Source organism: Petaurus breviceps, unplaced genomic scaffold (assembly GCF_028583685.1).
Source record: "Petaurus breviceps papuanus isolate PSGF00001 unplaced genomic scaffold, PetGlider_PUasm1.0 91133, whole genome shotgun sequence".
NCBI lineage: Eukaryota > Metazoa > Chordata > Mammalia > Diprotodontia > Petauridae > Petaurus > Petaurus breviceps.
The window spans coordinates 71,254,441-71,269,482 of NW_027187419.1; the positions used below are offsets into that span (position 1 = coordinate 71,254,441).

Here is a 15,042-nt window from a genome sequence, read left to right on the forward strand (position 1 = left end):
TATGCAAAGTCTTGTACTTGGTAGAGCCAAACCCAAGACAATAATCCTTTTCTCATGACTAATGGTATACAGTGCCTCAAAGGGTTTTTCCTAAGAAACTTGAAAGAACTTTAGAGAAAAAAAAATTATTCTGTAATATACTCATTTCTACTAAAAATGAGGTTTTAAATATTCTTCTGCAGTATATGAATATATTCACAGTATATATGTATTTATATATACATATGTGTATGTATATATACACACACTCACATTTATATATATATATACAAATATATTTATTTAGTTGTAGAAGAACAAGTATAAAATATCATAGAATAGATCTCTTCCTGAAAAAGTATAAGCAGATATAATTTTATAAATCAAATCATAATCCTCATTGACATGAGTCACTGTGTTATATAGTGTAAAGATCACTGTAATAGAAGTTGTGTGACCTTTAGGTTAATTTAATTTCATGTATGTGTATATAACGTGCATACATATACACATATGCATCATATATGTATGTGTGTGTATATATAATATACATATGGAAAGTCATTTTATACAAATACCTGGGATTATAGGAATTTGAGCTGGAAGGGGCTTTAGAAATAAACCAATCCCACTCTAATTTTATAAATGGAGAAGTTGAGTCCCAGAGAGGTAGATAATAATAGTAATAACTGACATTTACAGAGCACTTTAAAGTTTGTGCCATTCTTTATGTACATGATCATTATCAGATTCAAATCATTATCAGATCCACACAATAACCCTCTGAGGTAGGTACTATAGTTTTTGCAACTAAGGAAACAGAGTTTCAGATTAAGTAACCTTCCCAGGTTCACCCAGCTAGGACTTGTCAGACATGAGATTAGATTAGAACAACACTACATTCACTATTCTGTATTATAGTCGTGTAACTACAGGAATGCTATATATTAGATCCTGGAATTTGAATCAGAAGTCTTGGATTGACAACCTGACTCTTCCATTTCCTAGCTGGGCGACTTTGGACAATTCTTTGATCTTTAGTTATTTCATCTGTACATTGAGAGGGCTACCCAAAATTCTGGAAATGAATGGGTGAAAAAAATATTTATTGAGTATTAACTGTACTGAGCACTTCAAAAAATATGCAAAAGCAAAGATGGTCTCTGCCCTCTTGGAAGTTGCATTCAATAGGAGAAGATGATACATAAAGTAGAGTTGTGGCCGCAAAGCGACATTTTGGTTTGAAAAGTTAAAAGGAGAGTAAGAGGAGTCAGCCTTTCTTCTAGCAGTGTCAGTATTGATTTGATTATGGTTCTAGCACCTGAAAGCAGAGGGAGGAAGGACATGGAGTGTACATGTGCAGTGATAAAGCAGGTCATGATGGTATGAGTATAATGAAGCATGACTGGAGCCAGATTAGACTAATGTTGTGGGCCACATGAAGCATTACCATATTAGGACACTGAGTAAGAGTTCCTGTGATTGAAAGGGTAAGTGCTTGAGGCATGATCCTTGATCCAAGCAAGAAGATCACCAATATCTGGTGAGAAAATGGCTAGGGAGTGAAGTGAAACACAAATAGAAGCTAGCCTAACCTGTTATGGGAAACTTTTTGAGGTACTTACTAATCAGAATGGGGGCTCTAGAGTAGAAGTTTGGATATGAAAGGGGTTAAGTCGTCCAAAGTCTGGTTCCTAGTTAAAGGCATAGTGGTGGATGAATTTTCCATAAGTAAAAGGATTATGAGATCCTATAATCCTATAATGTGAGAGACTCTAATTGTATAATCTGAGCAAAAAAAAAATCCAATCCATGAAAAAAAAAATCTGCATTAACAACTGAATTTTTGTATGAAGTTACTTATTTCCTCCTTTTATTTAAGGTTAAAATGGAATTCTATTTTATAAAAGTAGAAAAATTAGTCATTATAAATTGTTGTGTTTTTTTGTAGTCTCAGTGTGCCCAATATGCTGCTGACCGAAGAGAAGAAGAAAAGATGTGTGACCACCTTATCAGTGCTGCTAAACATCGAGATCATGTCACAGCCAATCAGCTGAAGCAAAAGATTCTTAATATTCTCACAAACAAACACGGGGCTTGGGGAGCTGTATCTCATAGGTAAGTTTCTAGTATGAGTCCTTAGAAAAGAAGAATATGACCAAAGCTAATAATATTTATTGGAAAACAGTTTTAAATATTTATTGCCAGTTCTTGTTTTTTCCCCTAGAAATTGTTCAATAATCCCAATTTAACAAGACCTTCTTATACAAGCTTCTCAGAGGCTCAAATGCAAGTATTTCACCTTTATCTTTCAAAAAGATAAAAAAAGATATCATCCTTCAAAATATGTGAGCAGCCTAAAAAACAGTCACTTCTTTCAGAGCCATTTATTAGTTTGCTTATTTAATTTGTATCACTTTGTAATGCTTTGCCACATATTTTTAAGATACCTCCATTTTACAAAAACTAGGTGTTTTTCTTGATTTTAAGCTAATAATCTTTTTTTTCAATCTGGCTTTTAGAAGACATTTTAATTTTTATGGAAAAGTTTCCATCTCACACAGTGCATTTTTCTATAGTATTTACAATCCTCAATTTTATAAAATCCTCAAGAAAAAAAAATGGGTTGCTTATTCATTGTTAAGATTTTCTTCTGTGAAGTATCACAAAGAACCAGGGTAGCTTCATCACTCTTGTGAGGCACAGACATAGATCTGAAATCATAACGACCTGGCTTCAAATCCTAACTCCAGCACTTCCTATATTTCTTAAGACATACAAATTGCTTAACCTCTGTAACTCCAAATCCAGGATATGAAACAAAGTATGCCTCCCTTGGGAACCGTGGCATGATGGATAGAAAGTTGTTCAGTTCCCACCTCTAATACTTCCGAGCTGAATGACCATGGGCAATTTACCCATCTGTTAATGGGCACAAAAATATCTGTATCATCTACCTCAAAGTTACTGTGAGGCTTAGATGAGATGTTTGTAAAATGCTTTACAAACCTGAAAGTGCTCTGTTATTTTTATAATAGGGATCTAATTCTTTTTTTCTTTTGCTCAATAGTTATTTGTCATTTATGGACTTGTCACCTCAAGAAATAGGTTACCATTATGACTGTATTTTCTACTTTATAGTTCTCTTTCATGACACAGCTCAGCTTGACAAAGTTCTGTATGTTAACTGTTACTACCTCCAGAACTGTGGACAAGTCACTCAACTTCTCCTTATGTCAAGCTACTCCCTAAGGCTTATTATCTCCTTAGTCATAGATGGGTCATGAACTGAGTCAGAGGACAGCGTGCCAAAACAAGAAATTCATTACACAGACTTAAATCACAAATCTTAATTCTTTTAATACTGTTTTCTTGATCTTTATGTTTTAGACTAGCAGGAAATTAAACAGGCTAGTCTTCAATATAATTAATATAGAACTGATTGACTTCCTAATTGATATGAGGATCAAGAAGAAGGAAAAGATAGATGGTATATCAAGAAAGTGATCAGAGTAGTCTTAACCTGTTCTCCTGGAATTTTGATAACGGTAGCTGAGGTTTTGTTTTTGTTGTTTTTTGTGGTTTGAATTGTCCCCCTATTCAAGGTTGAGTGCAGTGGATAGAGCACTGGGCTTGGAGTCAAGAAGACTTGCATTCAAATCTGGCCTCAGTCATTTGTGTTGTGTGTAGTTGTGTGACCCTGGGCAGGTCACTTAACCTCTGTTTCCTCAACTGTAAAATAGGGATAATAATAGCATCAACTACCTTGGGTTGTAGTAAGGATCAATTGAGATATTTGTAAAGGACTTTGTATAGTACCTGGCACAGAGTAGGGACTGGATAAGCTTATTCCCTTGCCCCCCCCTTCACCGTGATAGTCTCCATATAGTATATCAGTGCTGTATTTATGTTTTCTTTTGTTGTGGGTACTTCCTTCACTGATGTACATTGCAATACATCTATACCTTAGTAAATGGATTCCGTGAGAGTTCCTGTGGTTAAATAAATTCACCACCTGAAGATTAACATTCTAATGAGATGCCTTTCTTTACTTAGCCAGAATGTCCTTCAGACAATGTACATGCAGTTGCTATTAGGCCTGAAATTTCGTTTGGCAGAACATGACAGATCACCTAGCATTTATTATGCATTTACTGTTTTCCAGACACTGCTAGGTCCTGGGTTACAAAAACAAAACAAAACAGCCTTTGGCCTCAGGGAGCCTGCATTTTACTAGGAAACAACATATACTCATATAAGTAAATTTAAAACATATGCAAAGTAGATTCAAAATGATTTGGGAATAGGAAGCACTAGTGCCTGGAGACATCACAAAAGTCTCATGTGGAGGTGACTCGTGAGCTAAAATTTGAAGTAGTTCTGAGAGGGAAGCATAGGCAAGAAGAGAGACTGCATTCCAAGCCCAGAGGAAGCCCATGCACAGTTACAGAGACAGAAGATGTAGCATTATGGATGAGGAATAATGAGGAGATTAGTTTGGATTGTGCTATCTAATATAGGAAACAAGTAATATGTGATAGCCCAGGAGAAGATACCTGGACGCAGACTACAAAAGGCATTAAACACCAAACCAAAAAAAATTTGTTTTTTATCCTAGAAACAGTAGTGAGCCACTGGAGGTTTTTTTTAGCAAGCCAGTGTCATGGTTAGACTTGTACCTTTAGAATTATCACTTTGAAGACTCTATGGAGGATAAGTTGGAGAGACTTGAGGAAGGAAATCAGTTGATAGGCTGTTTCAGGAATTTGATTGAAAGATGATAATAACCTGAACCATGGTCATTGTGGTAGTCATGCTTTCTTATAGTCCATCTAAATTACCTATCCTCTATCCATTTTCTAGGCCACTTATTTTTACTATGAGATATCTTGCATTCTTCCCCTGGGATTTCTTCTTACTCCAGTGCACAGACTCACTCCTCTTATATTCTAGAATGTTCCATGAAGCATACATCTCTCTGTTTATGCCAGCCTTGACTGGAAAAATTACTCACCATGATTCTTTCTTGGATCTACCAAACAAGACTCAATCAATGTGCTTTCTGTATCTTTTGGAGTTCTTGTGTTGAAGAATCTAGGCTATACTTCTTCCTGCTACTTTGCCATCTTGACTGATTTCTCTTTTAAGGAGAATACTCTTAGAACTGGAAAGGACAGAACATATATATAGATTAATAGAGAACTGAGACCAAATAGAGAATTGGTAATAGATTCCATGACTGATGAGGTCAGTATACCAGGGTTAGGCAGATTACATCCCAGGGTAGTGAAAAATTGTCATATAGAATTCTTGATCCATGGTCAGTAATCTTATGAAGATACTGGAAAAAAAGGAGTGATGGAGAAGTTCAAATATCTTCCTGAATTTTTAAGAAAAGTAAACTAATAGATCAGTGAATTTGAATTCAATTCCTTGAGTAATTCTAGAATTAAAGGCATAATTAGTGAATATCTAGATAAGGAAGTGGTAGTGATCCCAAAGAAACAGTATGACTTCATGACTCCACAGTATTGTGGAGCACAGAGACATATGGATAAGAAAATCAATCAAGTTCAATTAGAGGAGAGTAGTTTGTGTTAAGACTGAGAATATGAAGACAAAAGGAAAATACGAAGGAGGCTATGAAAATAATAATGTCAGCCTGTGAAAGTAGGAGTCTGTTCTTATTCTTAACACAACAAACTTCTCTGATTATCCTGATTATATTCACTTTACTTTTTATCAGTTCATGTAATTCTTGTGTGTGTGTGTGTGTGTGTGTGTGTGTGTGTGTGTTTTGCTTTTTTGGAGGGGGGAGGGTAGGGGAACTGGGGTTAAAAGACTTGTCTAAAGTCACAAAGCTAGTTTTTTGCATCAGGTGTCTGAGGCTGGATCTGAACCCAGGTCCTCCTGACTCCAGGACTGGTGCTCTCCTCACTGCACCACCTGGCCGCCCCTAGTGCATGTAATTCTTTCCAGGTTTTTCTGAAGTTATCCTCCTTGTCTTCTTATAGCACAATAATGTAATGTTCCGTTATAATTATATACCAAAACTTGTTCAGTCATTCCCCAATTGATGGGCATCCCCTCAATTTCCAATTCCTAGCTACCTCAAAAAGAGCTGTTATAAATATTTTTGTGCAAATAGGATCTTTTCCTTTTTCAAAAAAAAAATTTCTATGGGATACAGACCTAGCAGTAGTATTGCTAGATCAAAGGATATGCATAGTTTTATAATCTTTTGAGCATAGTTCCAAATTGCTCTGCAGAATGGTTGGATCCATTCATAACTCCACCAACAGTGCATTGGTGTCTCAGTTTTTCCACATCACCTCCAATATTTATTATTTTCCTTTTTCGTTATAGTAGCCAATCTGAAAGGTGTGAGACAGTACCCCAGAGTTATTTTAATTTGCATTTCTAAATCAATAATGACTTGAATTTTTTCATGTGACTATGGATAACTTTGATTTTCTTCATTTGAAAACTGCCTGTTCATATCTTTTGACCATTTATCAATCAGGGAATGATTTGCATTCTTTTTTTTTTTTTTTGCCTTTTGGAGGGCAATTGGGGTTAAGTAACTTGCCCAAGGTTACACAGCTAGTTTTGTGTGTGTGGGTGGGTGGTAAGTGTCTGAGGTCGGAACCAAACTCAGGTCCTCCTGACTCCGGGATGGCACTTTACTCACTGTGCCACCTAGCCGCCCCTAATGATTTGTATTCTTACAAATTTGACTCAGTTCTCTATACTTGCTTTAACATTTTTTCCTTGTTTTCTGCTTTCCTCCTAATCTTGATTGCATTGGTTTTTTTTATGCAAAAACTTTTAATTTTTTCAATAATCAAAATGTTCCACTTTACAGTCCTAAATTCTTCCCTTATGCATAGATCTGACAACTAAATTACTCCATACTCTCCTAATTGCTTATGGTATCAACCTTTATGTGTAAATCTTGTATCCATTTTGACCTTAACTTGGTATATGGTGTAAGATGTTGGTCTATACCTAGTTTCTGCCATACAGTTTTCCCAGCAGTTTTTGTCAAATAATGAGTTTTTGTCCCAAAAGCTTAGATCTTTGGGTTTATGAAACACTAGTTTACTATGGTCATTTACTACACTATTTGTGTATCTACTCTTTTCCAATGATCCACCACTCTGCTTCTTAGCCACTACCAGATTGTTTTGATAATTACTATTTTGTAATGCAGTTTGAGATCTGGTACCTCTAGGCCACCTTCCTTCACATTTTTTTTCATTGATTCCCTTGATATTCTTGACCTTTTGTTGTTCTAGATGAATTTTGTTATCATTTTTTTCTAGCTCTATAAAATGATTTTTGGTAGTTTGATTAGTATGGCACTGATTAAGTAGATTAATTTAGAAAGGATTGTAATTTCTGTTTTATTGGCTCAGTCTACCCATGAATAATTGATATTTGCCCAGTTGTTTAGATCTGACTTTGTGTGAAAAGTGTTTCATAAATGTGTTCATATAGTTTCTGAGTTTGTCTTGGCAAGTAGACTCTCAACTATTTTATATTGTCTACAAGTTATTTTAAATGGAATTTCTCTTTCTTTTTCTTGCTGCTGGACTTTGTTGGTTATATATAGAAACGCTGATGATTTATGTGGCTTTATTTTGTGTCCTGCAACTTTGCTAAAGTTGTTAATTATTTCAACTTCAAAATTATTTCAATTTTAGTTGATTTTCTAGGATTTTCCTTCCATTCAACTTTTTAAAAATTAAAGAGGGTTATGGATGTTCACCTAAGGAAAGTGAATTTTTCTTTTGGTAGGAAGTGGAGAGACATGGATTTGAACTAGTACTCTAATCCCTAAGCTTTTCTTTATAACCTTTTATCATTACTACCAACAAACATTTTTTAAATGTATACTTTTTTGTGACACGCTCTGTTTATTAGAGGAAGAAAGTTTGTTTTTTTCTGAACCATTAAATAATTGTATAGAAGGCATAGGCTGTAGGTAATATAAAGGAGTTTTCTGAAGCCCATATAAACATTATTTCTCTGAAAGGTTTTGGTTTCAGAAATTACGACTAACTTTTTAAAAAACAATGCACTACTAAATGAAATTCTATGGTAATAAGTTACATAGTATATTTAGTAAACATTCTTATCATCTAAAATGTGGTTAGTTTGGCAGAGACTTATGAGAAACTTGATTGTTATTATTAAGTGATACAAAGGTTTCAAAGGTAATGCTGACAGAATTTAAATTGTCGCAGGTCCTACAAAGGTGGAAAGACTTCAAACAGGGTTGAATAACAAATTTTCATCTGAAGAGCAGCTTAGCAAAATTCAGAGGTGCTCATCACCAAAATCATAGCCACAAGGAATATTTTTTGGCTATATAATATCAACTACTGAAATTCAAGAGGAGTTGTGATCTGTGACAGTGGAGAAGGGAATGCATTAATAAGATCATAGATCTTTTGAAATAATGAAGTGACTAGAAATAAAGAATACATTCAGTTGTTAGGAAACTAAAATTAGGCGCATTGCTTACGTTGGAATATTTCCCAAAGCCTCAGGAAAATATCTTTGCATTTTTTCATGAAAAAAAAATACACATGTGTGGGAGGTGTATTTTATTCCTGAAGTATCCTTATTGGCTATTTAGCCCACAAATGGGATAAAACATAACAAATTTTCACCATTTTATAACAAGTGCCTTAGGTTACAGCAAAATTATCATATTCTATCATTCTTTATTTAGATGCTAATTATAAAATCTATACCAAGCTGTAGAAAATATATTTCAAGCACGACATCTGGCTTTTTGGCAGACATGCATTTCTCCTGCAGTCATTGGAGATATACATTATTAAGCTAGTAAGGAAATCTTAAGGCTTTTTTTGATGTGGCTTTTTTTTTTAGCTTACATCTCAGTTTAGAAGATTTTTATTTATATTTTTCTGTATTTTATAACTTGACATATTGGCTTTAAGTCTGTTTATTTTATTTTTAATGTCATAGAAAAAAGAAAAGATTTTGAGGGTTTATATAGGTATATAATATAGTTAAACAGTGACTTTTTTCTTTGCAAATATTTTGCTCATTTTACATGTTCAAGTAGTATATCTTCTTCTCTATAAAAATAAAATGTATTTATAATGATTTTGCATTATATATGTACACAAAAGAAAAATATGATAATGTATTAGACAATAAGACTCTCTTGATATTTGTAGTCTCCTATGCATTAATCCCTTTTGTCAATAACAAAGGCTCTTGGTTAGATTGGAAAGCTTCCTTACCCTAGAGTGCTGTATTTTGAAGTTAGCTGTCATGGATGCATTGTAGAGAAAGAAGACTATTTATGTTTATGGCATTTTAAGTAACTTAGTAAAACCCTTCTGAATATACAGAAATGTCTTTTTTACTGTCATCACTGTTCACTTAATCTAGTGACCTTGCCATAATAGTGCTCTCAGAAAGCTCCCTTAGGCTCTTTCAGTAAAACAGATAAACATCAGAACTTAATGATTAGTTTAGATTTGGGAATTAAATGTATTATGTTGTAAATATGGCATAAATACTGAATACTACAAAATATACTGCCAAACAATTTTTGTAGCAAGCAATATAGATGCTTTTCTTATGCAGGGAAACTACTAAAAGATTATTTGAAATTAGTCTATTTGATATTGATTATAAATAGCAGTAATGCAACTTTTATTTCCCCTGATATTTTAACATAGGTTTTTTGTGTGTTTTAAAAGTCCTTTACATTCTTGTTTTTCAGTCAGCTAGCACTTGTTAAGCACCTCCTTTGTGCCAGTTACTGTGTTAAGGGTTAGGAATTCAAAGAAAGGCAAAAAATTGTGTCTGTGAATTCAGAGTCTAATGAGAGAGACAACATGCAAGAACCATGCAAAAAAGCAAACTGTATTCAGGATATATTGTAGAATCTTGGAGAGAAGTCACTAAGATTAAGGAGGACTGGGAAAGGCTTATTATAGAAGATGGGACTTTAGCTGAGCCTTGAAGAAAATTAGGGAAGCAGGGCAGTCTCCATGAGGAAAGTGAACATTTCTGACAGGGGGGACAGCTAGAGAAAATAGTCAGTGAAGAAATGAAGTGTTGGAGATGAGGAATTGCAAGGAGGTCAGTGTCACTGGATCACAGAGTACATATAAGGGAATAATGTATAAGAAGACTGGAAAGGTAGGAAGAGGCCCACTTATAAAGGGCTTTAAGAGGCAAACAAAGGATTTTATATTTGTTCCTGGAAGTACTAGAAAGCCACTACACTGGGGCAGCTAGGAGGCACAGTGAATGAGTCAGGAGGACCCAAGTTCAAATCCAGCCTGAGACACTTGATACTTAGCTAACTGTGTGACCTTGGGCAAGTCACTTAACCCCAATTGCCTTGCCTTCCTCCCTCAAAAAAAAAGAAAGAAAAGAAAGCCACTACACTTTATTGAATAGGGGAGTTATATGGTCAGAACTGAGTTTTAGGAAGGTCATTAGACAATTGAGTGAAAGAGGATGGGATAAAGGAGGAGACAAGGTAGGGAGACCTAGATTATTGTAATAGATTAGGTAAGAGATGGCTTAGGCCTACATTAGGGTGGTTACAATTTCATAGAAAAGAAGGGGGAACAGGAAAGAATTATTACAAAGAGAAAAATAACAGGACTTGACAATTAAGGAATAATAGATGACAGTTCAATCCTGGGTTACTAGGAAGATGATAGGGATCTACATAGTAATAGGAAATTAGTTCAGTTTTAGCCATTTATAGTAATTTTCTTTTCAAATATTATTTCTTTTTTTAATGTTAGCTAAGGGATTTCGTTTTCTTTAAAACATATGCATTTATTTGTCAGCATTAGATGTTCTTCCCTGTTTGGCTTTTGACACTTTTCATAAATGAATACAAAACTTTTTTAATTAATTATATTTTTTATAAATATGTAGACTGAGATTAATAGAAGAAACCAAGACATTTTAATTCTGATGAACCTATTCAACGTGTTTAGTATACTAGCTTTACTAAAGCTGCAGTTTTCCTTTATCATTCCCTGAGCAAATCAAATTCATTTGTTACTGCTTATGTTATTGCCGTTGAATGTTTTCAGTCATGTCCAACTCTTCATGACCCTATAACTGCTTATCTCTATCATGGAATGAGATTAAAAGAGTTGAATTTGTCTTCTGTTGTTTTCCCAATGAGGAAAAAAAAATTCTTTAACCTGAATTTAAGTTGATGAAGTTTTATTTCTGTAGATAACAAAACATAGGCTTGGTGATAGGATCTGTATTTTCATTGATATAAATTCCCTGGATGAGGGAGCTCCCTCTGCTACTCCTAGTCAACTCTTTCTCTGTAATTTATCATCTCAGAAAGTTGCCTAAAGCAATGAGAGGTTAAGTGACTCTTCCACAGACACATAACCAGTATTAAGAGGTAAGATAATGAAACTAAGTCTCCCTGTTCTTGATGCTGTGTCTCTATCTACTATCGTGGGATGCCTCTGTTATATTTTATGTTACTTTGGGGAAAATTGCAGATTAAAATTTTGAGTAATTATTTTTTTTATCAGAATATGTATTGTGTAAGAAAAGGATGAGATAGAATATTAGAAAGTATCCAGCAAAAAAATGTAAGGAATTTTAAAGCACCTTTAATGGCAATACTAACAGTTTCTTGTTAAACTACTGAGGCAGAAAGTTGAGAAAATAAAGTGATTCATACCTCTCAGAAAAGAAAACCAACCACTGGCAAGATGTGACCCCAGTAAACCAAATTCAATCAGCCATCTTTACTGATTTAACCTTAGACCACTAACGTTGAGATGAATGAAAAAAAAAAAAACCTTTTATACAGCAAAGGTTGATATGTGCTAGTAAATAAATAGCTGCTTCATGTTTGGACAACTATGGAATAAGAAAAATAATTCCTCCTTCTTAATAGCTTTTCAAGTCAAGATAGATCATAAAAATGTGGCTCATATAATTTATCTGGAAGCTGCAGATTATTATGTCTCCTTGTGGACAGAGTAGGAACACAAAATGTTTTCTCTGAAAATAAACACAGCTCTTTTTCACAATCATTATTTAGTGTACCAAATTGTAGTCAAACATTATATAGATGAAAGTGCTGCCCAGAGGTAGAGAATAGGACATTACGTGAAATAGCATTTTATGTCCTTTGAGCATCAAATGAGAATTCTTTTTATTCCATAAATCTTAAGAAATTAAATATAGAATCCAATAGTAAAGCTAACGTATCTAACTAGTATGCAGTTTCCCAGATATTAATTGGATACTTGAGAATATAACTTTTTTAAGATTTGTTTTTAGTTTGTTGTTTTTTAGCTATTGTTCAAAAAATCAATAGGGAAAGATAAATGATACATCATTTCCTTAATCTAAAAGTTTTACTCCATCAACTTCTCAACTCACTGTTATTCAATGCTACAATTCCTTTAGTGTGGCTGTTACAACATATGAAGCCCTAATCATTATGAAACTGCTGTCTGATATTTGTCTATTCTTGTCACTACTGTGCTTGAATATTACCAACATGCTGTAGTAATAACCTGCATGACTTTTTTTTTAGAGTACTTTTTGCAGCATTTTTTTAATGTAGCTAAAAATTGATTGTGCTATTTAATTGATCAGGAAACATTTTCACCATTGAGCATGTAAAAAAATTTTGTTACCAAAAAAAGTAAAAATGGGGCGGCTAGGTGGCGCAGTGAATAGAGCACCAGCCCTGGAGTCAGGAGGACCTGAGTTCAAATCTGGCCTCAGACACTTAATAGAAAACTAGCTGTGTGACCTTGGGCAAGTCACTTAACCCTAACTGCCCTACCTTCCCCCTCCAAAAAGCAAAAATAAATAAATAAAAAGAACAAAGTAACTGTTAAGTAGGCTAGATTTTTATCTATTTTAGTCATGTTAGAAGGCAGTTTCCCTACAAAATGTTATATGGTTCAAAAATTTTTTGTCTTACATTTTCATATTTAAATGTAATTTTGCAAAGTATTAACTTGATTAGCTACCAAGAGATTTTGTGGGGTTTTTCAGCACTTATCTAGATCCACCTCTTCTATTCTAACAGTTAAATAAGTCTCTGCTTCACATCTAAATGAGTTATATTTGGAATTTTCAACAGTCTGCTTACCTTCAACTATGTAGTTCTTCAATTTGGATGAAAACAGTTATTAAATTGTCTTCCAGTCATTGTTAGATAGAATAGAATAGAATATCTTCTATGTCATGCCTTTCTTCAAAACCATCAGCTTCTTCCTTTGGAAGTCTTAATGTTTTCCACTAGTACCTCTATTATCCCTTTCTTTCCATTTCTCTCAGCAAAGAAAACAAAACTATTTGAGAGTTTTTAATTGCCATTTCTCATTATAGATATCACAACTGCTTTATATAAACAACTGTTTATATAATATATACCTTACTAGTCACTTTTTTTCATTCCCCCCCCCCCAAGGTCCAGGAATCTAATTATTCTGGACTAGACACCCATGTGGGGTTACAAGCCACAATTTAAGAATCACTGAAAGGGTCACAAGTGAAAAAAGTTTTAAAAGTGCTGGACTAAATATACTATATTGAGACATCTTCCATAAATATCTTTCCAAATCACCAACCATATTAAAACTTTTAGACAGATGATCTCTTTGGGGTGGTTTATGTGTATTTATATATTTGGGGGGGGGAGGGGTGTGTATTGGGGCAGTTAGATGGTCCAGGGGATAGAGTCCCAAGCCTAGAGTCAAGAAGACTTGTCTTCCTAATTTCAAATCCAGCCTTATACTTACTAGCTACAGTGACCCTGGACAAGGCACTTAACCCTGTTTGCTTTAGTTCCTTATCTGTAAAATGACCTGGAGAAGGAAATGGCAAATCATTCCAGTATTTTTTGCCAAGAAAGCAGTAAAGGAGGTCGTGAAGAGTTGAACACACACACACACACACACACACACACACACACACACACACACACACACACACACACACATACAATACACTTAATTGCATATGTATTTAACTTCCCTAAAGAAGGTAATGTTCTTAAGAACATTGATTTATTTTTGTGTTTCTATTACTAATAGCTATCATAGTTTCTAGCACATAGTAGCTGCTTAACAAATACTTGATGATTGATTGGTTATTTGATATAATTACCCTTTTTGACCTTTATATTACATTGTGATCTCATCAGCTTCCAAGTATGGTATTCAGTTATCAGCTCTGGGCAGGCAATCCCCACCTCCTTAGTCTTTCTCCTTAATTCCAGACACATGGGATTACAGATCACTATAAATGATCTTAGAAGTTATCTGGCACATTTAAAGATGAGGAAACCTGATAAGTTGTCTAACTTCACCCAAGAATGGTAGAGACAAGATGTAAATTCAGATGATTTGACTACAAATCTAGCACTCTTTGCACTGTGTCACATGCTCTTCTCACATGGATTCATATCTGCCTGTTATACTTTCCAACATTATTTATTTTGACGAGTGTCTCATTGGCATATCAAAAGTCACATTTTGAGTGTTCTAAAACAGAACCTATTATATTTTCCTCACAGCTATCTCTTCTCTTTAACTTCCCTATTTCTTTTTTAAAATACAATTTTACTTTATTTTTAAATAGCATTTTATTTTTTCCAATTACATATAGAGAAAATTTTTTAACATTCATTTTTGTTTTATTTTGAGTTCTGAATTTTTCTCCCTTTCCCCCTTCCCCTCGTATGTTAGAGTGGGTAGAGTCCTGGGCCTGAAGTCAGGAAGACTTCTCTTCCCGAGTTCAAATCCAGCCTCACACACTTATTAGCTGTGTAACCACAGCCAGTGGTGTGTGCAAATCTATGTGCAATGACATAAAACATTTCCATGCTAGTCATGTTGTGAAAGAAGAAAGGGACCAAAAGGAAAAAAATCTACCAAAAAAAACCTGAAAATAGTGTGCTTTGATCTGTAATCAGACACCATCAGTTCTTACTCTGAATGTGGATAGCATTTTCCATAATGAGCCTTTTGGAATTGTCTTGGATAGTATAAT

General features: G+C 34.3%; 1 protein-coding gene across 3 annotated transcripts in view; it reads left to right on the forward strand.

Moving 5' to 3' along the window:
- NBEA (neurobeachin) overlaps positions 1 to 15,042 on the forward strand; it is an 809,664-nt gene that overhangs the window by 449,280 nt on the left and 345,342 nt on the right. For all 3 annotated transcript variants that reach the window (XM_069079971.1, XM_069079972.1, XM_069079973.1), the window contains exon 37: positions 1,931 to 2,097. In XM_069079971.1, coding sequence (XP_068936072.1) covers positions 1,931 to 2,097 — 167 coding nt within the window. The remainder of the gene's footprint in view (positions 1 to 1,930; positions 2,098 to 15,042) is intronic.